The 26,373-nt window shown below is 38.7% G+C and overlaps 1 protein-coding gene across 5 annotated transcripts in view; it reads left to right on the plus strand.

Annotated features, from left to right (window-relative positions):
- The window catches only part of LOC126371280 (uncharacterized), a 72,300-nt gene extending 49,849 nt beyond the window's left edge, over positions 1–22,451 (plus strand). For 3 of the 5 annotated variants that reach the window (XM_050016569.1, XM_050016571.1, XM_050016573.1), the window contains exons 2-5: positions 12,856–13,217; positions 18,157–18,380; positions 18,910–19,419; positions 20,270–22,451. In XM_050016569.1, the coding sequence (XP_049872526.1) occupies positions 13,007–13,217; positions 18,157–18,380; positions 18,910–19,419; positions 20,270–20,542 (1,218 nt within the window). In that variant the 5' untranslated portion in view covers positions 12,856–13,006 and the 3' untranslated portion in view covers positions 20,543–22,451. Of the gene's footprint in view, positions 1–12,825; positions 13,218–18,156; positions 18,381–18,909; positions 19,420–20,269 lie in introns of all 5 variants that reach the window. The other 2 variants (XM_050016570.1, XM_050016574.1) reach the window with 2 other exon arrangements.
- The last annotated feature ends 3,922 nt before the right edge of the window (positions 22,452–26,373 follow it).

Consider the following 26,373-nt stretch of genomic DNA (forward strand, 5'->3'; position numbering starts at 1 on the left):
ATACTTTCAGGGTCCATGACAATCTCATGTGTTTATTATTCTTCGGCGAAATTTTAACAACTGTAACAATTTTGGTCGAATTCTCACTTTGACTTCCGATAACTTTTTTTTTATTTTTGATTTCTTCTCTTCTTCTATCGTGTGGGTTTTGAGGCGAATTACTAACCTCATCAAGGTCCTCCTTTTGATTTTTGATTTGACTTCGATTTATCTTTGATTGAGCGGTACACAGCTTTAGGCATACTTGTGAAGTAAAATAAAATAATTATTAAGAAAGGGATAGCGACAAAATGATTATTTCTGAAGTAAGGTAGAAAATCTAGAAAAAGGTACAAAATGGGTCATATCTCCTAAACCGTAAATAATTGCTGAACATACATGGGGGTGTTTCTGGTAGCTAATGAGCCCCTCTATCTAATTTTTCATTTTGAACCTGAACTTCTGGGCCACCCTGTATAACAACACACCGTAGTGTTTTGGGATTTAACCCACTGAATTCAACTTTTATATCATAGATAATTGATTTATTTATTTATTTACATTTCGCGACTTTACATTCATTCATTCATTCATTTTTTTTTTTGATATCACGAGGTTTCCAGGATTTGTATCCAATGGCAATGGGGTCGCCCCCTATAACATGGAACGTAAACATAGATGTACTATACATACAATTACCTATCTATTCGAAGTAAACATGCAGTAACTACTTAGAAAAACTTTTAAGAAGTACTATACTTTTAACATTTCTTTTTTTTTCTATAGAAGTTAGAGATTTAAATAAAAAAAATAATTTAAGTACTTATAGACAATTTTATCAGCTTTTTCTGTAACCTATATACAAAATTAAACTCTTTAGAGTTTATCTTGTATTCTTACTTAAAATGTTATTATAATTTTGTGTGATACTTAGGATTGCATGCGAGTGTAGTTCGGAATATTTAAGCTCAGCTATTTACATTGGTTTATCTCAACTCTCTTCACCTTGGCCGTTTGCAATGTCCAATTTATTGTTATATTCAAAGCTAAAGAAAATCGTGGTCGACTGAAATAACAAAGTTATTTCTGTCAAACGCGGTAGTATAACAGTCACAAATTAATCGTGTTGTGAACGGTGAAACAAGGAAACGTTACATTTTATGTCTTGTTCGGTTCGTTAATTTGTTTAATTTGCTTTTGAAGTGGTACACGACGGTTATAGGGAAGAATTTGTTTAAATTGTTTCGTTATTTTCTTAAGAGTATAAACCCAACTCGTCTGCTTATAGCTAATGAGACTGATCGCAAGAGATAACAAGAAGAAGAAAAAAAGAAAAAAGAAAAAAAAGAAGAAAAGAAAAAAAAGAAGAAGTAGTAGGAGAAGTATTATTGATTGATTGAGATAATTACAAAAAACAAAATCGTTAGAATCCATAGTAGTCATGTTCAGAGGACGTGTGACTAACATAGTATCACGGGTTTGAATCCCGGCTCGGGCTTTAAACCACTGAAACCGACTTATTATTTTGAATTTGTGTTTGGATCATATATAAATGATCTCACGTCGTTTTGGCTCGCAATGAAATTTTAGGCCAGGGAGCATACCTGCATCGAAAACCTGGCTGGAAATGCAGTTATACTAATTAGACTTCAATTTTGAAGCTAAGAAGTTTCACTCGATATCCTACCTACTTATAAACTAGGTACTTAACCTCCAAAAAGTCCTGAGTCATCATCACCCTAGCATTATCCCGATTTTTCACGAGGTCCGCTTACCTAACCGGACCTGTCAACACAGGTCCGGTTTTTTACAGAAGCGACTGCCTGTCTGACCTTCCAAGCCGCGAAAGGAAAACCAGCCCAATACAGGTTAGATCACATATATCCGAAAATGCATTTCTCGGGGATGTGGGTTTCTTCACGATGTTTTCCTTCACCGCTGAGCACGTGATAATCATTTATGATCCAAACATGAATTCGAAAACAAATTCGACAATCATTGGTTTAGACGTGTGCTAAATTCGAACCTGCGACCTCAAAGTGAGAGGCAAGCGGTTCAAAAAAGTCCTGAGTATTTAACACAATTAATGTTCTTGCTATAAATCACCGCCTGCGTGAGAGTGCGACGTTAAGCGGGGCTGCGTGTGCGACGCAGATAACAAAACAGGGCTTGGAAGGTTTAGAATAAACTTTTGAAACCCTGGAAATTAACACTTAGTCACTGTGTTAATGATGTTTGAGCCACTTGCTCTATCTTTTATTTTTCGGGTAATAAGCTTAGCAACCCAAGGGAAACACACCAAAAAGACTTTATTCATTTAAAGAACAAATAATTACATAAGTACTTACTTAAAAACTTTTTTCTCTGGCTTGTTTGTGAACCCCGAACGGTGATATGGACTTTGGTTCGTGATTTTTTTTTTCTGTTCTTTATCGCAAATACGTTTATATCGGCTTGATTCTCAATCGGGAAGCGCCGGGTCGAACCCCGGTACAAAACTTGCACTAATAAGTAAGTTATTACATTATCATAAGTGCAGTTTTCACTAACACAGTTGGCTTGACCATTATAGACGGCGATACGGCTCACCACCACGTTGATGAAACAGAAAGCTCGATGTGGTGGGGGTACTTATAGTTCGTCTTACGATGGATGTATCTCAGAGGTCATCTTACTTTCGGACAATCAGGTGATCAGCCTGTAATGTCCTAACCAAACTAGGGATCACAAAGTGATTTTTGTGATATGTCCCCACCGGGATTCGAACCCAGGACCTCCGGATCGTGAGCCCAACGCTCAACCACTGGACCACGTAGGCCGCCATCTATTTTCATTAAAATAATATTTTCTCCATAGCTGGGCACCGTTAATCAAATAGTTAACTTCGTTAATCGTTAATCCGCTACAAAAAAAGTTAGCTTCGTTAAACGTTACATTTCGGAAGAATTAACGCAAGTTAACGTTAATCGTTAATCCGTTAATAGGTATGTGTAAAATTGCATATTTATTGCGTTACGTTAGTGAACTTATAAAACTTGTTGGTTTAGGTTCTGGAAGTTAACAGGTTAGAAATAAAACAAAGTACTTTGTCGGGCATAAGGTGCATATTCCCCTTCATGACATGTCGAAGTTCTCATCTGAGGCTCTTTTTGGTGTTAAAATGTCTTTACCCGTGGAAAACAGACGTTCAACTGCAGCGCTTAAACAGTATTAGTGCTTGAGCAGTATTGTATTTAATGAATACATTTATGAATATCTGTTCGTTGAACGAGTCTTTTGATTCCATGTCCATGGACATTACGCTTTACTCTGTAAATAGTTGGAGCTCTTTGGGTTTTCCTTAGACTGAGTGACAGAACTGAAAAAGTCATCAAATCATCGTTGTTACTCGCATTGCTCCCACCGCCACTTAAACTATCTCTGTCTTTCGAATTTTCCACTGCTTCTTGTCGTAAGGCATCTTCTACTTTTTTTTCATACACTTTTTTACTGCGTCCACTCAACTGCTGTCATACGTTTCGTTTCATACTCGTCTGAACCTGTATTTCGCGCCGCGCCGTGGTGCCGTGTGGTAAATAGTAGGCATTGGATTAACGATTAACGGACTTCTGCATATTAACGGAAGTTAACGTGTCCGTTAGCATTTTTAAAAGTTAACTTAAAAGTTAATCCGTTAATCAAAATGTTAACTTCGTTAATTAACGATTAACGGATTAACGAGTTAATGCCCAGCTATGATTTTCTCCTATAAAATAAGAAAACGAAACGCGCCTTTATACGTTCCGTTCCACGCAACCATAACAAACTTAAAACATTGCGTTGTCTCGGAAGCAGAAACACGATGTTTTTTCAGCGAGTCTCCCGATAGGCAATAAACAACATTATTAGGCTGTATCGGGGCAATTCCCACTGGTGGGCAATTTAGAGATACGTATATGTGGGCACGGGCGCCGGCACTAAATCAGCCAGTTTATGAGACTCGCGGAGGCCAATATCGGGCCTCATGGGCAGCTGGGGTACAGGAGGTGGCGTGAGCGGAAAACGTTTTTTAGGTAATACTTAATAGACTGCTAAAGCTTAAAAATAGAAAGAAAAAAAAAATAATTGTATACAGTAAAAGTTTTTATTTTTATAAATATAAAGGCCTATCATAATACAGGGTCTTATTGACATCGTAACGAAATCTTTGAGGGATGATTCAAACCATGATTCTGAGTTGATACCAAGCGGCATTTTCCGTCGCAATATTCAATGATTTTTTTTTAATACAACAACACCAACGCAACGCAACGTTGTAGCAACGTTTTTTTTATCAATGAGATTTAGAACAAATTACAATCGAATGTTTACTTTGCTTTTTTACAGGAATGGAATACTGATTAGTCAGTATGAGTTTTCCTTTTTAAAGTGATAATTTTAACATCATGTATACCGGATACAGGGTAAATTGATATCAATTGGAATTTTCTATCGGAAAATTCATGAAAATGTTAGTGTTTATTTAAATTATTTTCCGTTCCATACTTTTGCGACGGAAAATTTCACTTGATATCAACTCAGAATTATGGTCTGAATCATCCCTCAAAGTTTTCGTTACGATGTCACTACGAGTAACACTCTACGTATACTTTAAATATAAAGTTTAGTAAGTCAATGTGGGGAAGACCGTCTGGGCTAAAAGACCGTATATTGCAAATAACTTCTAAATTTGATTAACTAGCGCCTTACGTCTCTGTCTATAAAACAGTCCCTAAAGAGCCATTCCGAACTAAAAACCGTAGACGGCGCTAGTATGATTAGTTTGGACAATATCGGTCTTGCAATTTTTTTTACTATTTCGCGCTTCAGAATGCAGTAGCCAGTGGCGGATTTTTGATCAAACATAGTGGCAAATCGGAGGATTTTCAGAAGTTTTTCTGATCACTTAGGTTATTTATTGATCCATTAATATATTCGTTAAACATAATGCAGGAATATAGTTTTTGTTTAGAATTTATACCCATGTAAAATTTTAAATTAGAAAATATAATAGTTGGGAAGACCGTCTACATTAAGAGAGGGAAGTCCGTCATATGCCGATCTTGCCTCAATCCAGACATTGTCAACTATTACAGCAGAGCGTATTTTATGCAAGACTAGTGAGATAGCATTTTGTGTCCCATTCTGTTAATATTTTGTGTTTGTGAGTGTTCACATTATAAATCTTACTGACTTATACTGACTTTTACAAAATAATCATTTATACAATACAATACAATACAAATACACTTTATTGCACCAAACTAAAAATAAATAATTACAAAAAGTCTCTTAATTAAGTTTTATCTGTGTAATGAAAGCTTTATTCATAAATCGGTAAAGTAAGTATCAGAATGGCATTGCTGGTTCACCGCCTGAAAGTATTTTCATACGTCTAGGCCTACGATTTCTTACTAATAATGCGTTTTTTCTTTTGTGGACGGACTTGCCTCACACTGCATTGGAAGATCGTCTACTTGGCATGTTTTAAAAAAACGATTGTATATCATAAGATTACGGCGCTTTCTCTTATATTTAGACTTATAAACATAGCCAAGTAAATTATCTATCATACCCGATCATATAACTTGATCTACAAATGATATCTTCTTCATTAAACTTAGTCAAACTCAAATTTTAGAACAGTATGCCGGTCTTCCCCACATTGACTTACTTATTTATATGTATAGTTTGTTTGTTTTCATTTACGGTGATTGCTGTGTACGCATGTAATTGGCAGGCATATATAATGCTGTCTGTAAAACATTAGGTATATATGTATTGCCGTATGTGTACCTAAATAAATAAATAAAACTTTCCATATCCGCTCCCGCGCATCCTCTACGGCACAAGGTTCTCAGTTTGGGAAATAGACGTATACTTTGTTCCAGAGACGGAAAATACACTTAGTGTTATTAATTCTTGAAGTACCACTTCAAAGGATCACTTGTACTTAGATAAATTCTGTGAATTTATATTAGAAGTTATTTTGAAGTTCTCTCTGATGTTAAAGATATCCTTAACCTTAGTTACAAACAATGATATCAATGAAATGTGGAAACACGATGCTTCGTTTTGTCTTCAGAGCGGTTAAGGCCACATCAAAGCAATTCATCTAAAAAAGCAATATTGCTATTTGACATTCGCGTGCTTTGCGCACTTACTTTTATATGCGCAAATGTCAAATTGCAATATTGCTGTGGAGTTTTTAATCCCCCTAGTTAAATTCTGGATATAAGTACCATTCGCTACAACTATGCCAAAAATCGCTTGAGTTATTTCCCCGATCAGACAATTTTTGGTCTACGTTGGCCCAACCATATCTGTGCATTCTGGAAAGGGTTTTGGCACATAGGATAGATTATAGGATACGAGGCAGGAACAAGAATTCTTTACTTACTAATCGCGATTTTCTTCTTCTATCGTGTGAGTTGTCAGGTAGATTACCAATCAACCCTGGTGTCATATTACTGAGCCGCCATAGGCCCCTGACATGACTCATGTAACGACTAGGTACGTACTTTACATCAGTAAGTAATAACCGGGACTAACGGCTTAACGTGCCTTCCGAAGCACGGATCATCTTACTAAGTGACTAATCGCGCTAATATTGAGTCAAAGATAAATTATAAAATGCTAATATAGAAATAGAAGCCAGTCCAAGATGATCAAAACATCTCACTTTTCTTTGTGACTTGTCCTCGAATTTTAATTACGAATTAAATCACAATGAGTACGATGGTTGGGTGCTTTTAGTGGTGACGTCACTAGAACAGTATTTCCATACAAATTCAATAAAAATATACGGTTTGATTTCGTAAGAAGTATCTCAGTTAAAACACTTAATAACGGGTTCTTACCGCGTTTAAATCAGGGACATGAGACTCCCGATATTTCGACACTGTTGCAAGTGCCATGGTCACGGGATGACTGACATATCCCTGATTTAAACGCGGTAAGAACCCGTTATTATGTGTTTTAATTATGATAATGGTGCTAATTCCTGTAAATACCATCTAATTTTATTTTAAGTTATATCTGTCATTTTCTTATCCGCCGAAAAGGAAAGGGACGGGTAATCGACAAGCATAAAATTTATGGAACACACGTCAATTTTAAGCACAAATCTACCGTTTAAAAATTTGACATCAGTCAATAACCCGACACAGTTAAGTAGACAGCACGTCAAACGGATTGCATACCAGCGACGTACCTTTTGATTCGCCCGGGTTATTCATTCATTTACTCATTCTTCCTAAAATTAAGAGCTGTGAATCATCCGTCCCTTTCCTTTTCGACGGATATGAAAATGACGGATATAACTTAAAATAAAATTAGACGGTGTCTGCAGGAATCGGGGCCAATAACCGCGTAAACTTAAAACAAAGTATCTCATTTGGCTAAGGTGCAAAATAGGATGAAAAAACAGTAGCATATCAACTAACTAGATAAGATAAATCGAACAATCGCGCGTGATAGTTTTATCACCAATTTTCTAAATGCCTCCACATATTATGTCGCGCCAGTAAAAGTACAAAGACGTAAAACAAACAAACAACAAGAGAGAAAAAGAGAGAGTTACACGGATTGTAGATACTAGACAGGAACAAGACGGCGTCGATAATATACGTCTAGCCGTTGAATGGGCGATAAACCTCTTTCATGAATCGTGGTACAGTCAGAACAGAAGGATATCTGCATAGATAGATAAAATACTTTATAATTATTATTGCGTATGGCAGACAAAAATAAAATATCCTGCGTGGAGCATATATCCAGCTTAAGCTCCCCTAACCAAGTCTCTGCCGCATCCGTCACACAATGCAGGCTATGCCACCTGGGAACAGGTGCAGAGGTGTCGTTCACTATGTGAGGTATGGTTCGGTCAGGGTGACCACATTCACAGTATGGCGACTCCTTTAAGCCCCATTTATATAGGTGATGATGAAAATACTTTATTGAGCACAATGGACACAAGATACAAAAATAAAGACAACCGATACAGAAAGGCACAACCTTTGCGTACAGGTAAATTACTGCATAGAACGGTAACAAAAGGGACTTATATGTGTGTCCCCTGATCAGTACTACAGGACTAAAGACATCTCCAATTTGGTCGATATGTACGTTCTTCTAGGTCTTCCTCTGCCAAGTCGGACCTTAGTTAAGCTACAATATATGTGGGGTATGAGTGTGTGTAGGTGTTTGAGGTGTAAGAGAGTAAGGTGATGGTAAGATAAAGGAGAAGGAATGAGACGGAATTGAAAGACAGAGAAACAGGATATGCGAGGAACAGATGTACGAGAAGGAGGGAAGATACGAGCGAAGACGGAAGGAACTGAATATAGCGGAAGAGTGAGAGGTAAGAAGTGAAAGGGACGAGAGATTAGGAAAGATGGCGAAAGTGTGTGCGCGTGGTACTAGAAATGTTTTTTTCTAAATTACTCAAAAGTAATATTTAAGTGCATTTGTTGTAAAACTTTAAAAAATAAACAGTGGGGGCTTGGATGTTTTTCTCCGCTCCCTCCCACATTTTTGGGAGCTCGTCCAACGGAAAACGGATTTCAAATTATGTTATAAGAAGAAATGATATTTTATATTGTTATAAATACATTTCAGGACTGACCATTGAACTTGGCATCCATTTATCTCACTTCTCATGTCTATCTTCTCTACACTAGCTAACGTAATTTGACGGATCTAATTCTTACCGCCAATTGAAGCTATTGTAAAATGATATCTTTATTGAAATAATCACAAATTTTACTGAACTGGTCGTTCTGTTTAATAATACTCGTAGGTAGGTACAGTCATGAGCAATATAATGTACCCACTTTAGGACTCTGTCGCACTAACATATTTGACATTTAATGAGACTTACAGTTCAATTTGTCAAAAAAGTTAATGTGACATGGTACCAAAGTGTATACATATTAATGCTCGTGACCGTACAAAAGAAACACCAAATTAGGTCCACCCACGTACATCCGAAGGCCACTACAATCAGCTGAATGACAATACGACTGAGGTTGTTAGCTTCCTCATAAAACAAAAGGACAGCTTGATATTTAGCAGGCATACTTAAATGAGGACTGGGGACCAAATAATATGACAAAAACAAGAAAAAGAAAATAGCATAGGTATTTAAAGGTTACCACGATAGGTCAGAAATTAGAATCATTTATTCAACGTAATTATTATGGATAAACTTGTTGAAAGTCAATTTAACGTTTTTGAATCTATGTAATTTTGCATGATTGCAGGATTACCAACCTCAACAACTCTGGTGTCAGGGTTATTATTGAGCCGCCATAGGCCCCTGACATGACTCATTTAACGACTACGTACTTACATCAGCAAGTACGGCTTAACGTGCCGTAACGTATAAGATTCAAGTTAATCAAGATAATTGTCATCCTCTTGTCTCAATAAATTAATCCGAACACAAACGGTTTGGTTCTGGCAATCCTCTCAAGGACTGATGCCAGAAGGAATGTTCCACTTCGCTTGCTCCATAGATTGTGCCATTTGGATCGACGGCGCGTAGGAAGCAATTGAAAAAAGATTGCCTCCACCGCTTATTACGTCACGCACGAGTGACGTCATATTGCTACTCTATAGGTATGGCACTTGGGGTGGTTATATAGTTGGTAAAGGTAGTCCACCAGTAGTCAAGCCTTTATTATAAAAAAAAACAACATTTTTCATTTTCCTTTCATTTGCAGATTTTAAGAACGTCTAAGGTCGATCTGATATTCGGTTGGATGGATACAATAATGGGTTGTGAGGTGAATTACCAACCTCATTAACCCTGGTGTCAGGGTTATTATTGAGCTGCCACAGGCCCCTGACATGGCTCATGTAACTACTTCTAACTTACATCAGTAAGTAGTAACCGGGACCAACGGTTTAACGTGCATTCCGAAGCACGAACCGTGTTTCTTTCGATCAATCAAATGATCAGTCTGTAATGTCCTATAACCAAACTAAGGATCACAAAGTGATTTTCGTGATGTGTCCCCACCGGGATTTGAACCCAGGACCTAAGCATCGTGAGCCCAAAGCTCAAACCACTGGACCTCGGAGGCCGTAGTTCAGTGGTTTGAGCGTTGACACAGTTTGAGTGAGACAGTCGTGACGATATGCTATGTTTATTCATTTACACTTTTTCTAAACGTTCAAAATCTTAAAGTAAAATAGGATAATACATAGGTATACATATTAATATATTGCTCAGATTGCTTTATCTGTACAGTCATGATATTCTCGATTTGAGGACTTTACTCACTGAAGTCGAGAATAAGGCGATTCTCACACTGCCCCGCATGATGCAGCGTACCGCGTGGATGCGTGTTCTTCCGTTGCTTGTAAGTATCTCCGTTTGTATAGAAAACACGCACAGTCTAATACACAGAAAATGCATCCGCATGAACGCGCGTGGAGAGGCATGCCAAGATGAAGATCTATGGCTAGAGTAAACAGGTTTTCAGAACCGTACATACACGATTCGATTGTATACGTCCTTCGTTCTTTAGGACTCTGCCGCACTAACATATTTGACATTTAGTGAGACTTACAGTTCAATCTATCAAAAAAGTTAATGTGACATGGTACCCAAGTGTATACCTATTAATGCTCGTGAACGTACGGCTGTTATACGAATATCATCAACGTAGTTTATATTACTTGCTCCTGTTTTGAATATCTGCCAACAATAACAGAACAAGACGAGAAATACAAAAGAAAATAATCTCTATCTACTTTCCTAAAGACATAAATCAAATGAAATATACGACAAATGTTGGCCGGAATTTGTGTTCAAAATAATACATAACATACATAGCATCACGCATTATCCCCGAAGGGGTAGGCAGAGGTGTAGTATACCCACTCCTCGCCAGCTATGTTTAAGTCCTATAGGGGTGAGAATACTGGAAACATCGAGATAATGATCTCGTGGTCCAGTGGTTGAGCGTTGGGATCACGATCCGGAGGTCCCGGGTTCGATTCCCGGTGGGGATATATCACAAAAATTACTTTGTGGTCCCTAGTTTGGTTAGGACTTTACTGGCTGATCACCAGATTGTCCGAAAATAAGATGATCCGTGCTTCGGAAGGCACGTTAAGCCGTTGGTCCCGGTTACTAATTACTGATGTAAGTAAGTAGTCGTTACATGAGCCATGTCAGGAGCCTCTGGTGGCTCAATAGTAACCCTGACACCAGGGTTGATGAGGTTGGTACTCCGCCTCACAACCCACACGATAGAAGAATTTTATTGACATGATATGCTCGACTTCAGTGAGTAAAGTCCTCAAATCGAGAATGTCAACTTAAAAATACCAAAATGCTCTGCTGAGACCGAGTCGAGTGGGGGAAGAGTCGAGTGAAGACCACGGGTGTAAATCTCTCTCGTAGTTGAAACATTCGCATCACTAGGTAAATCATTTCGAAATCATCAAAGATTCATAATTTCGTTTTGTCATGTTGCAAGCTGGCTTAGTCGCAATTATATCAGTGTCGGCCACAAATCGATGCATATCCTGAATATTTCATGGCAATAGCGAAGAAGCAACTTGCCCTACATGTTGGAGCGTTCTTGGAAACAACTCGGGGCGCTTTGCACATCACTAATGTAATGAGCGATGACGAATTATTGGTTCAATATCAACCTCTTTGTGGAAACTTAAAGCTCGGACCACTGTATCATTTTCCCAATACGATCTTCTTCTTCTGTCGTGTGGGTTGTGAGACGAATTACCAACCTCATCAACCCTGGTGTCAGGGTTATTATTGAGCCGCCAAACGCCCCTGACATGGCTCATGTAATGACTACTTACTTACTTCAGTAAGTAGTAACCGGGACCAACCGCTTAACGTGCCTTCCGAAGCATTAATCATCTTACCTTCAGACAATCAGGCGATCAGCCTGTAATTTCCTAACCAAACTAGGGATCACAAAGTGATTTTTGTGATATGTCCCCACCGGGATTCGAACCCGGTACCTCCGGATCGTGAGCCCAACGCTCAACAACTGGACCACGGAGTTCGTTAACGATTACTGACGACTACTTATCATGACTATTCATGATTGTTAGTGTGGATGTGCTACTATTTACGTAATAATAATATCCTTCCAGCCGTATTCGGCCATGACGACAAGTTTCCGATCTAGGAGCGTCTAAGATGCGCTCTTATATGGCTGACGTAACCGATCTTAATAGTGAATGTACGGCCACATTCACTGCACATCGTTATTTTAGCCATGTCAGGGGCCTACGGCGGTTCAATTGTAACTCTGACGCCAAGGTTGATGGCGGATGTCATTGATCTCCCAAGCCACATGAGAGCACTTGATACTTTCGTCCTGAGAAGGATTGGTGAGTTTAGAGCTGCCGTACGTAAAAATATAACGAAAAATGAAAGTTTTATTGTCGAAATCGAAATGTAACTCAAGTAGTAGCTAATATATTATCATCGGTAACGAAAATTGGAAAATATTTATATTAGTATATATAAAATATATATGTCATGTTAGCTGAAAACGCGGCCAACGTGAACGCAGCCTACCTCAATCACTTTTGTTAACATTTGCTTTGAAGTTCCTTTGAAGACACATGAAAGCATAAAAGGCCAACATTAACGTACTTCGCGTAATTCACTTAACCTAAATAATACAAAATAAATTACTTTGCATTAAAGTTTATTTAGACACTCTTTGAAAGTAGGTGAAACTTAGATTAATTTAAAATAAGCGTCAAACTGCTTCGCGTCTGCAAACAATCTTACCATAATCTTCATACGATTCATCCCTGAACTGGATGAGACAGCATTAAAACAAACTGTATCTAATCCTGTAGGTAAAAGTGAGACAGCTGAAATCTGAATATAACCGAGCTTAATTTCTTGGCGCGTTACTCGACTAATTACTCGTTAGACACAACATTTTCCGAGACGGCTAGTTGGGGTTTGTTCGGGTTTGAGTGAGAGAGGTAGTGGCAAGCTTCCAAGATGAATTTGATGTTTCGGAAGAACTTCAGTGGTGAGAAGACTGTGAGCAGTAGCGGGGGTGGCGGTGGGAAGGCGCGGGGGGCGCTTGGCGCGGGACGGAACGCCAAACGGCGGGACCGAGGGTACTCCTGCATGGAAGAGCATCACTACAGGACCCACCTGTTCTTCTCGGCGCCACGGGCCAGCGCGCAGTACAACGACACAGGTACAGGTAACGAGCACACTTCACACAATACACACAGATATCGAGAATCGAGAAACGGCGACTGAGAAACGTCATTTGTTTATTGTTGTCAAAGTGAGTTCTCGCTTCGGAAACTTTCGTTTGAACTAACTCTTACATCATTCATTAATCTTTAAATCCCCTAATTCAAATTCCCCATGCGTGTAACATTTACGTCGCCATCATTTTTACGCAGTTCATTAATACCGTGTCTTACGAGATGAGCCGTCACTACGTCTATAAATACAGTGACAGATGGACGCGTAAAGCTGCGCGTACACTGGAGCGGAGTGGAACAGACGGAGCATACAGAGTGTCGAGATTTAGGAATTGTTACGAGTCGTCATAGCAACGTCCGGTGCTAATTGTCGATTAACACAATGCAATGCGGTTCTAGGACTGCTTGTCTTGTTATATTAATGTAAAAAGAGAGAAATCCTGACAGTCCGGTCCGATTCCGCTCAAATGAGAAACTTCAGACTGTACGGAGTGTTCATCATCACCAGCCCATTAACGTCCCCACTGCTGGGGCACGGGCCTTCCCTATGGATGGATAGGGAGATCGGGCCTTAAACCACCACGCAGGCCCAGTGCGGATTGGTGGTTATTAACGACTGCTAATGCAGCCGGGGTCAACGGCTTAACGTGCCTTCCGAAGCACGGAGGAGCTCGAGATCATTTTTTTTTTGGTCACCCATCCTATGACCGGCCTTTGCGAAAGTTGCTTAACTTCGACAATCGCAGACCGAGCGCATTAACCCCTGCGCCACCGAACTCAAATAAAAAGGGCTCGCCAGGTTGTTTAAGGGGACATGCCGCTTAAACAAGCTAACGAGGAGTGGGTACCACTAAATAGGGCCCTAAAGACACTCTAAGGATACAAGCTATGTTATGTGAAATAACGACGTCGGGCGCCAATTTGTAGTTCCACAGGAATCAATACGATGCAAGAAATCCCAACGCTCCGTACGCTCTGATTCCGCTCAAGTGGACACATAGCTTTATGACAGACGTTAGGCAGGTAAACTGAACTTATGCGTACGTATTCATGAGCTCGAGAGAATCGCCCGAGCGAACGCACTTGACCTAAGTACCAACATTTACATCCCATTGAGAGTAGAGTTACCCTAATGCCTCTAAAGAAATTGATTATTCAGCGTTTATACCGTCTACCGTGTCATAATAATTCACCATTTTATACTTCTGTCTATCATGCAAAGACTTCGTATAATACAGGGTGTTAGTGACATCGTAACGAATACTGAGGGGGATGATTCAGACCATGATTCTGAGTTGATATCAAGTGGAATTTTCCGTCGCAAAATTCATGTTTTTTTTTAGTTTTTTAAAATTATTTTCAATTCTATACTTTTGCGATGAAAAATTCCACTTGATATTAACTCAGAATAATCAGCTGTTTCATCCCCCTCAGTATTCGTTACGATGTCACTTACATCCCGCACAAGTACATACTGTACCCATACAAGTAGGTATGGGTGTTAGTGACACCGTAACGAATACTGAGGGGGATGATTCAGACCATGATTCTGAGTTAATATCAAGTGGAATTTTCAGTCGGAAAATTCATGAAAATTTTTGTTTTTCTTTTTATTATTTTCTCTTCCATACTTTTGCGACGGAAAAATCCACTTCATATCATCTCAGAATCATGGTCTCAATCATCCCTCAAAGTTTTCGTTACGACGTCACTAACACCCTGTATATAGACAACCAATCTGTGTTAAATGTCCGCGGCGCATCTTGTCACAAGCGACGGCGTAACGTCGAACGTAACGATACTGTACAACAGATATTACACTTAGGTTCAAAGATTCTTTATTCTCATGAAGACATAAAATAAGTAACTTACATGAGAACAGATTTCAATAAAATAAATACTAATGTTCGCTCGTACAGAAAATACATACAAAAAATGCAGAAAATACATACATACACATGCAGGTAATTCGTTTTCGATTGCATTACTTCACATTCACAACTCACCACACTTAATTTATTTTTCATTACTTACATACACTTTATTTGAACACCTTAATTTGAGGGAACGAAGTAATTAAAACTATCTACATAACTTTTTCGTACGCTTTTTTAGGAAAGTTCCTTAGCGCATGTGAGTTTGTTTATTTATAGGACATCAATGCTATCATGTCACTGTTTATAATATTTGTATTTAGGACTGTGTAAACAAGAACAACATGACATGACAGTCAAGGTTTGCAATTGGGTAGTTTCCTAGGTCAAAGATAAATTATGAAATTCTAATTAAAAAATAAAGACAGATCTAAAGATGTCAAAAACCGTTTCTTTGTTCCATTTAACTTATTTACGAATTTTAATAAGGAAACATTTAATAATAAGTGCGTTTTTTGTCACGCTTTTCTATGACGTCACAGTGTGCTTTTTCATGCAAATTCCATAGTAATTTCGCGGTTTGACGTTTAGTAAAAAGTAACTGATTTGACTAGTTGGAAATTGGCCTATTAGACCTAATATTGCAGGTGAGTTCTTGTTATAGATTATAGAGAGATGAACTCGTGACACTAAGTACAATCAAAGAGCAAAAGTTCAGTCACTGTGCCCAGCGAATTATTTGTAAACAGTGGTGAAATTATGAACCATTAGTTGTCATAATTATAAAATATATGTTTTTGTAGGTGTTTTTGGTCTATAACAGAAACAACATGTAATAGGGAAGTCTTAAGTGCAACCAGTTAATTTATTACTTTGCAATAAACTGATTGGACTTTTGCAGCTTATCGTACCTCTGAACAGGCGGATCACGGATTCTTCCAATCCAGTTAGGCAACCCTCAATACTAGTTATTACCAGTACGAACCAGTTATATCCACCAGGCGACAGTTTTGGCTGTAAACATGAAACATTCTATTTCTACTGCGCTATTTACAACTATTAACCAATATACGACTGCACAGTAACATGCGCACGCTTTTAAAATATTTCATGTTGCGTCTGCGCAGGGAAAATAGGCTCGAGAAATATTTTCCACATATTTTTTTTTATATTTTGTAGGTTATCTACCTATAGATACATTTCGCAAGCTGGTTGTCACTTTTGTAAAAAACTGGACATGTCAAATCTTCAGATTAGTAAAGGGACCCCGTGAAAACCGAGATGACGCTGAGATGATGATGATGATCTATACACCTCTGCCTACCCCTTCAGGGTTACAGGCGTGTTTCTATGTTAGTACTGTATATTTTAAACGGTTAGGTATTTCAATATCAAATCTTCATCGCTTAACTATTGTCTGGAAATCTATACGAATATTGCCAGCGGAATCTGTTTTGTATCCTTTATCATCTTACTAGTCGAGAATTCGCCCAAACCATAATGTATTAGCGATCACAATCTTTGATATAACTTAGGAATGGCATATTAAAGCTACAAACTGTTAGACAGCGGGCAACTACTATGACACAAGCACGCACCGAGTTTACACGACTTCAAAAAACAAGTAGGTATTTTGTTCGCCAGTACGTTTTTTCGGTACCGATTTCTCCGTCATCATACCGCCTACATGGTCGCTGCATGTCGCCATACTGCCCTCTCTTGTCAATTCGCGGCTTAACACCTGTTACCAAATCGTGACAAATCTACACTCTGAAGGCCACCAAAGTGTAGAAAACGTATGGAATTGTCATAAGCTAACGTTACACGATTCGCTTAGGGAAGTGCGAGGCGTGCCAACGCACGGGACGCCGAAATAAGAGAGGGTGCCACAACCAACCAAGACTGGTTCGTCCTGGCCGCAAACTACTACTTCATCGGGTTAGATTGCTCATACTGGGTGCCCATAAAAGTCATTTTTTTATTTTAAGGGGCTAGGGGGTGCCACTTTGAAATCTCGCACCAGTTCACCCTGGCCGCAAACTACTACATCATCGGGTTAGATTGCTCATAAAGGGTGCCCATAAACGACATTTTTTATTTTAAGGGGCTGAGGGGTGCCACTTTGAAATCTCGCACCAGTTCACCCTGGCCGCAAACTACTACATCATCGGGTTAGATTGCTCATAAAGGGTGCCCATAAACATCATTTTATATTTTAAGGGGCTGAGGGGTGCCACTTTGAGGTCTCGTACCAGTTCACCCTGGCCGCAAACTACTACATCATCGGGTTAGATTGCTCATAAAGGGTGCCCATAAATATCATTTTTTTATTTTAAGGGGCTGAGGGGTGCCACTTTGAGGTCTCGCACCACCTTAATATTTTGCTAGGGCCACCACTGACCTTAGATTGGACATAAGGTAAACAGTTATTCTGGCACGGAATGCGAGGCCCAGAGATTTATCGGTGTAATCTGTAACTCGCGGAAGTTGCCTTCATTTAGTCCGGTATGTTTTATATGAGCATAATTAATTGTGGTGGCAGGCTCTTTCTTTTATACGATAAAACTCCGATATTTTTCGCGCTTACACGGAGCTTTTACATCGCACATACACGGGAGAACATTTTAGGAAAACATCGTGAGGAAACTCACATAGCTGAGAAAATTAAATGTGTTTTTGGATGTATGTGACCTTCCTGTAATTGGGCTGGTTTTCCCTTCGGATTGGAAGGTCCGATAGGCAGTCGCTTCTGTAAAAAATCGGACCTGTCAAATTTTCAGGTATGGTAAGCGGACCGTGTGAAAAACGGGATGACGCTAGGAGATAGATACGTGGGACAACCTTTTTGTAATCTGTTTAGATGGAAAGAAAAAAATACAGGGTGTTAGTGATGTCGTAACAAATACTAAGGGGGATGATGCAGCTCATGATTCTGAGGGAATTTTCCGGCGCAATACCTAAACTATTTCAAACACCTACCTTTTTCCACCTTAATCGTCGCTTTTTTCTTTGATACTGTGTCGTTTTAACATAAATATCTGTTTTTTAATTCCAGAGCGATGCGGCCCAGTGATCGGCGGAGGCACGGGCCCGGAGACGGAGCCGCCTCAGCCGCTGGTCACCCGAGAGCCGTCAGTGTCCCTGCTGCGCTGGGACCGGCCGACCACCACGGTGCCAGATCGCCGGCGCACCGAGCCCGTCTCGCTCGCGACCCTCGAGCGCGACTGCTTCGTCATACCGGCACACGCGCTTGACCGGTTCCTGCCTGATGGCGTGCCGGTAAGTTCCTACTCTTAGTTATTATGACAATCAAGTCTCGGTTACTAGGACAACCTGAGGTTGCTGAGGTCAGTCATCTACCTCACAATCCACACGATAATAGACGATAACTCAACTCTGAGGAATTATGCTCTTTTAGACGAAGGACGCAAGCCTGGTGTGTCAAACACATTTTAAGACGTTGATTCACCAGGGTTGCCTAAAGAGTCTTGGTGACTTATACATTCCTTGTCCGACCACAAAGGTAACAAAGGCAAGTTAATCGTTATCATTTCGAAAATAGGCCTACTTACATCACCGGTCTAAAAAGGCAATTTCACATTTGCGCGTACACATAAAAGTAAATGCGCAATGACTACAAGTGTCAAATACCAATATTGATTTTTATGTGAATTAATTCAATGAGAGTTTTTTAACTCCCCAGATGTTTTAAACAGTGAAATTAAAGCAACTTAACATTTTGCACTTTGCAAATTACCTTCACTATTACAATGAATACCATTTTACAAAGCAATTTCTAAAATTCCAGCTCCCAGTACCACCGCCAACACCAGAGAAGGGCGTGGCGACGAAAACGCAGAACTCCCTCAGCATTTTAGAAATAGCAGATCCGAAGCTTTGCATACTGGCCCATCTGATGAGCCCTCTGGAGCCTATAGAGCCGATACTGGAATCTCCGCTGACCAAACCTCTACTAAAACAGAAGGCTGCTGCTGGGGAACTGCTGAACGAAGTGGCAACAGCGAACACCGCTGTGGGGGGCATGCTACTGGCAAACATGGAGAAAAACGCAGAATTCCCATTCATATCCTACTTTGTGATAAACACTACACAAACTGATCCTCTTATGTTCTATAACAACATGCGCAGTTCCTCATTGACTAAGTTTGATCCCAAGACGATACGCTACTCGGCTGCGCACACGTTGGATTTGTATAGTGAAGTTGCGATGATTTGCAGACCACCGTTCAATGATTTAGCTGGAGGCCCGAAGAAGTCTCATACGCCGACCACTGGGTTCATCATTAGTGTTTATAAGGTCAGTTAACAGTGTAATTCAGTACCTACTTGGTAAGGAAACCATTCAAAAGTCTCCTTAAAATCCTTGAACCCTGAGGCAAGGTCTTCAACTTCAAAACTCGCAAGACAAAAGTTTGTCTTCATTATTATCTTATAGGAACACGGGTTTACGAATTTTTGAACCCCCAGGCCCATTCAAAGGCAAATGTTATGGTTCGAACGAAGCTGTTTCTGAAATTAATAGACCCTGAAATTACTTTCGTCGGTGTTTAAGGGGTGAACAGGAATAACGTTATATACATTAGACCTAAAATATGCACATACCTATAACAATCCGAAGTTAACATTCACATGCAATAACTTCTTTCCAAAGAGTTTGCTGTTACAACCACTCCTCTTTGTTACTATTAGAAAAATCATTGAACCTACGAAACGCCTAAGTAAGCGACGTCTTTAAAAAACACATTGTAATTTTCTTCAACAACACCTCAATTTTTTTCAATCCAATTTAAATTTCTGTCCGGGCAAAATTTTTGATCACAGATCATATCCAAATGTGATTTTTCAAAAAGGCGCACGTGGTTTTCGCTATAAAGCGACGATTTAAAAAAACGCATACTTTGTTACTTGTTTAAAGTCCGACTTGTTTGGGATATGAATCTACTTTTATTATTTTATCATCACTTTCAATAATAGTTATAAAAAGTTTAAAAGCTTATGCATTGTTCAATGGGTCGTTAACGACTTCCGCTGAGAAAGGCTGAGTGGATTTCATCTAGAGAGAATCGATAAGAGACGCACGCAACCGATCGATTGACGTCACGAGACGGATCGAACTACCAATCAAACCTCTTTACCAATATTCCCAGGTGTTCGAAGGCGATGACGGCGAGCGATTCGAGCGTAACTGGCTGTACTGGACCGGAGCGCGGATGCTCTATCGCCATCTCCCTCACTCCGTCGGCATGCGAAAGATCGCGCTCCACAAGTCCGTGGCCGCCCACGGGGACAAGATGTACCTGCTCGTCTGCGAGTGTGCCAACCTTCTCGACGACCTCTCTGGCGCCGCCATGTTGGTAACCGCCTTAAGAGCGAGACTTTGCGGCTATACCGGACTGTACAGGCCGATACAGGCTTTCTAGTAGCGGGACGGCCCTGGCGGCCTGGACTGCGTAGTTCTGTAGGAGTGTTCGTTGATTGGTGATGGTCAGATGTCGGTCTTTGAGGCGTCTTTCGCATGGCAAAGATTTAGATCGGAAAGTGGCTGTGGTGGCTTTTAGACCAAAATTAGTTTTTTACTACTTCAGCAATATTTTTATCAGATTTTCAACTTTTAAATAGACGGATCCGATGAGTATTGCTTTGCGAAAGCGCTTCATAATAAGGCGTCAGATCCGTCGTCACATCTTCAACAATCTGTGCTTTTAGGACAAGAGTGCTTGAAGGGATGTTTAGATACCTGCGTTAGATGAAGATTTATAATTGGTCAAGGAACCACAAGTAGCAGCTAATATGGACCAAAGTATTAAATATAATAGTTGGAAAAGTCTTGCGTAAACACTGGTGGTTGTTAGAAGTGGCATTAGAGGGGGTCTACCTGTATGTACTTGTACGGGGTGTAAGTGACATCATAACGAATACTGAAGGGGAAAATAATTTAAAAAACACTACCTAATTTTCCGACAGGAAATTCGACTTGATATCAACTCGGAATCATGGTCCGAATCATCCCCCTCAGTATTTGTTACGATGTCACTAACAATCTGTATACCGCAATTGTGTTTTAAATAACTGGTAATGTGTGAGAAGACAACGTGTGTAAAGAAAAATGCCAGTTCTTTCAGCCAATGATAGCGAGTGTGTCATGTTGACTTTGAAGCGAAATGTACCTACTAGGTATCACTAAAATTACCTAAATATAAGAAGTTTGAAAATTTCAATTAGCCACTTTGTGATCATGCTTTAATTTTCTCCGCAGCTTACCCTACGTACTTAGGTATTTTTCTAACAAGTTGAGATTTGCTATAATTTAAGCGGTTATTACATTTGCCAACCCATCCTGCTTGATGCGTCAAAGTCACGGGCGTGGCGATCAGGATCATGTAGTCTAATAGCAAACGACCTCTGTGGTCCAGTAGTTGAGCGTTGAGCTCACGATCCGGAGGTCCCGGGTTCAATTCCCGGCCCCCACCAAATCACAAAAATTACTTTGTGGTCCCTAGTTTGGTTAGGACATTACTGGCTGATCACCAGATTGTCCGAAACTAAGACGATCCGTGCTTCGGACGAAGCCGTTGGTCCCGGTCACTACTTACTAATGTAAGTAGTCGTTACATGAGCCATGTCAGGGGCCTTTGGCGGCTCAATAGTAACTCGAACACCAGGGTTGATGAGGTTGGTACTCCACCTCACAACCCACACGATAGAAGTAGGCGGAGCGTTACCATGGTAACCACGATCGAGCTAGTCTACTAATAGCGTCCATTTTCCCAGTCCCGATGTGACCTTGACGGTCTGGGTGGAGTTTGTAGTGTAATTACCGCTTTAGTCAGTTTGGATATGCACTGCCAACGAATTTTATAACATTCGCTCAAAGGTTAGACTTTGAAATTTCGCGTATGGCAATGTCTTCCATTCCAATGTGTAAAAACCAAATTACCTTTTATAAACGATTGTGTTATACAATAAATAAGTTTTAACGGAACTCAGATTGAATAATATTGTATTAATAAACTTTTTGACTACTTTAGAGATGTCTGTTTGTGGATAATATTTTACCTACTTTTGTATACAGGGTGTTAGTGACATCGTAACGAATACTGAGGGGATGATTCAGACTATAATTCAGAGTTAATATCAAGTGGAATTTTCCATCGCAAAAGTATAGAATTGAATATACTTTTATTGCACTTAACAACTAGTTACACCAAAAACATGAAATGGACGTTTACAAGGGAGGACTTATCTCTAAGAGACATCTCTTCCAGCCAACCCAAAGAGGTAGTATAAGAATATCTGCGGGAGAATAAAAAAGGTGCAATATATAAAATAATAATAACTACATTAAAAAAAAATAAGCATTAATTCGCAAAAGCGACGGAAAATTCCACTTGATATTAACTCTGAATCATGGTCCGAATCATCCCCCTCAGTATTCGTTACGATGTCACTAACACCCTGTATAAATACCAAGTGTGTTTCCGTAAGTAAATTTTCTGTAAATCCTTCAGTCAATATTGTCAATACACACTATAACGTAAGCTCGCGACTATAGCTATCCCAATGAAGGACTTTCCAGACTACGTTCCCTAAAATCAATATAGATGGCGCTATTAACGTTTTACGTGATAATTACCTATTTTCTCATTGCTCGGGGTACATAATTATACAAAAATATAATGTAATGACAGAGGCATCTCTCTCTCTTTATTTAAGAGCTGCGCTCTTGTCGGTGGAGTAATCGCCTTCAATCAAAATCAAAAAAATCAAAATCAAAATTATTTATTCATCACACACAAGTAATAAGTTTACAAAAGTTTGGAATAGCTTTGTATGATTGCCTCGAGTGTGTGATCTGGAGCCTAAGCTAGGGCGACCCTGTATTTCAGGACTCCAGGTCCCACCCGCGAATCGCTTAACTAAAATAGGTGCAAGAGAATTGATATCAGGTCTGTGTGTGCATGTATATGTCTATATGTCTGTGTATGAGTGTGTGTGTGTGTGTGTGTGTGTGTGTGTTTGTGTGTGTGCGCGCGTGCGTGTGAGTGTGTGTGTATGTGTGCGTGTGTGGGCGTGTGCGTGTGTGCGCGCGTGTGCGTGTGTGTGTGTTTGTGAAAGAAAAAGATTATTGTAGGACTTCCAATAAGGCCTCTGTATCGATACTCAATACTCAATACTTCAATACTCCATAGATAGGGCTTGTAGAACGGTGGTTGCCCCAATCGCCTTCCGTTAATACTTATAATACTAATAATACTTATATCACTTATATTCATACACAATAAACGGTAGTCAGTAAAAAATGTGTTAACATTGCTTAAAAAGGAAAATAATTATCACCAAAAACTTGCTACGACTCAATTTTGCGAAGGGACATATTTACAGAGAGCACACAGAGGCATATATAAAAATAATTGTTGTGAGATACATATTTGGATCGTACGTATAGAATTATGTGGCTACCTATATTGCTTCTCTTTATTTTTTCCATAATTTAATGGCAGAAGCATATATATAAAAATATTTATTGCTTGATATTTGGATCAGATACATAAAATTATGCGGCTACCTATATTTCTTCTCTTTATTTTGTTCAGAATAGTAATGGGTGGAAGATGTAATTGTGCGTGGGTATCATAAAAAGGGTCATCATTTATACCCAAAAACAAAGAAAGATGCATATGTTTGTCATCCATGAAATTAGAAGGTTAAACGAAGACAAAACTGTACAGCGCCATCTACAGTTTTTTTTAGGGAACGTGGCTTGGAGAGTCTCTTATTGGAATAGTTAAACGTACAGTCATGAGCAATATAATGTACATGAGCAATAGGACTCTGTCGCACTAACATATTTGACATTATTAGACTTACAGTTCAATTTGTCAAAAAAAGTTAATGTGACATGGTACCAAAGTGTATACATATTAATGCTCGTGACCGTACATCCATCGCAAGATGAACTAAGTACCCACATCTCACCGAGTTTTCTGTTAGACCAACGTGATAGGTGCTGACATAGGTCACCATCGTCTAATATTGTTAATGATCTCTCTAAAGTGATCAACAAGTTTACTGCATATCTCGTGATACATATCAACAGATCACCTATTTCTTATACTTCATATTGTCCTAAACCTAATACAGTCATTTAACTTACAAAGGTACAGTACATACCTACCTATTCGTACAAAGGTCTAAATTTGAATAATTCTACTTATATAGATATTTTGTCATTAATTAAACTTTCCTTAGATTAATATGGCGGACGTGAAAATCTTTGAAGTTGGGCAAAGAAGAATAGAAAGTGTTTTTAATTACTATATTTTTAATAACAGAAGTATATATAAAAATTATTGTTGCTTGACATTTGGATCACATTATGTATAGAATTATGTCGCTACCTATATTACTTCTCTTTATTTTGATCAGAATAATAATGGGTGGAAGATGTAATTATGCCTGGGTGTAATAAAAAGGGTCATCATTTGTACCCAAAAACAAAGATAAAAGATTCATATGTCTGTTCCATGAAATTAGAAGGTTAAACGATCTATATTGTGTTTGAGAAACGTAACCTGGAAAGTCCCTCATTGGCCGTAGTATCTACTATTTACTGTCAGTACTATTTTTTTTAAATAATATTCTTTTGCCTAACTGTATTTATGTATTAGATATATGCATGAGACAATAATTTCTCGTTAGGCCGTCAGATTAACTTCTCATGCACTATTAACTCAAATATTGGTGCTAGTTCCTGAAGACACCATCTAATATTATTTTAAGTTATATCTGTCAGTTTCTTATCCGTCGAAAAGGAGAGGGACCGATAATTGACAGATGTTCATTTTAAAATCAATGCGTGAATGAATTAATAACTCGGGCTTATCTAATAGGTATCTCACTGGTATGCAACTATGCTGTCAACTTAATTCTATCGGGTTTTCGGGCCTATTCTGCCTAAACTAAACTTGACGTGTGTTCCATAAATATTATGCCTGTCGATCCCTTTTCTTTTCGGCGGATAAGAAAATGAGAGGTATAACTTAAAATAAAAATTAGATAATGGTGCTAATTCCTGTAAATACCATCTAATTTTATTTTAAGTTATATCTGTCATTTTCTTATCCGCCGAAAAGGAAAGGGACGGGTGATCGACAAGCATAAAATTTATGGAACACACGTCAATTTTAAGCACAAATCTAAACCAACCGTCTAAAAATTTTACATCAGACAATAACCCGACACATTCATTTACTCATTCTTCCTAAAATTAAGAGCTGTGAATCATCCGTCCCTTTCCTTTTCGACGGATATGAAAATGACGGATATAACTTAAAATAAAATTAGGCGGTGTCTGCAGGAATCGGGGCCAGTGTCTAAAGGAATTAGCACCATTGTATAGTTTCAAGCATTTTAAAGTCTATTTAGGTTATAGTGTTACTAGATTGTAGTTTATGAGATTGGAAAGTTGAATATTATGTTATATTAAAAGTTGTCTAATTTTAATGTAACTATATTAAAAGAGAGTTAATACTGGATAAAGTACAATATGATTTTATGTATATTCCTTTAAAGTTACTAGTTAGTTTCCGTTTCATTTAAATTAGAACCTACCAACTAAAAAAAAAATAGTGTTTTTTAATATAACATCTATTTAAATATTGAATATGTATATTTAATTAGACATTGACCAACAACTTCTTAAAAGTTATATATTTAAATAAATTGTGATTCAGATTAAATTTACGCACATTATGTAGATGTCAGCTTATAACCATTTAATCCGCAGTAAATATACCTATAAAGTTCATAATAAATGAAGAAGTGCCATGAAAATATATTTACCAAATATTACATACCTACTTTTAACTAAATTCGATTTAAAAAAATTATTCTAATAAATTATAAGAAAGAAACAAGTAATGGATCGCTTTCCACGCTATGTTACCCCAAAAAATATATAGATGGCGTTGTTCAGATTTAACGTGATAATTACATATTTTCTCACTCGGGGTACATAATTAATCAAAAATGTAATGGCAGAGGAATATTATAGCAATAATTGTTGCGTGACATTTGGATCAGACACGTATAGAATTATGTTGCTACCTATATTGCGTCTCTTTATTTTGATCAGAATAATAATGTTTTGTGCCATGTTAATAACAAGGATCAGATACATACATCTGTTATCCATGGCATTAGAAGGTTAAACGAAGGCAAATCTGTATAGCGCCATCTATAATATATTTTT

Source organism: Pectinophora gossypiella, chromosome 12 (genome assembly GCF_024362695.1).
Source record: "Pectinophora gossypiella chromosome 12, ilPecGoss1.1, whole genome shotgun sequence".
In the NCBI taxonomy this organism is placed as follows: domain Eukaryota; kingdom Metazoa; phylum Arthropoda; class Insecta; order Lepidoptera; family Gelechiidae; genus Pectinophora; species Pectinophora gossypiella.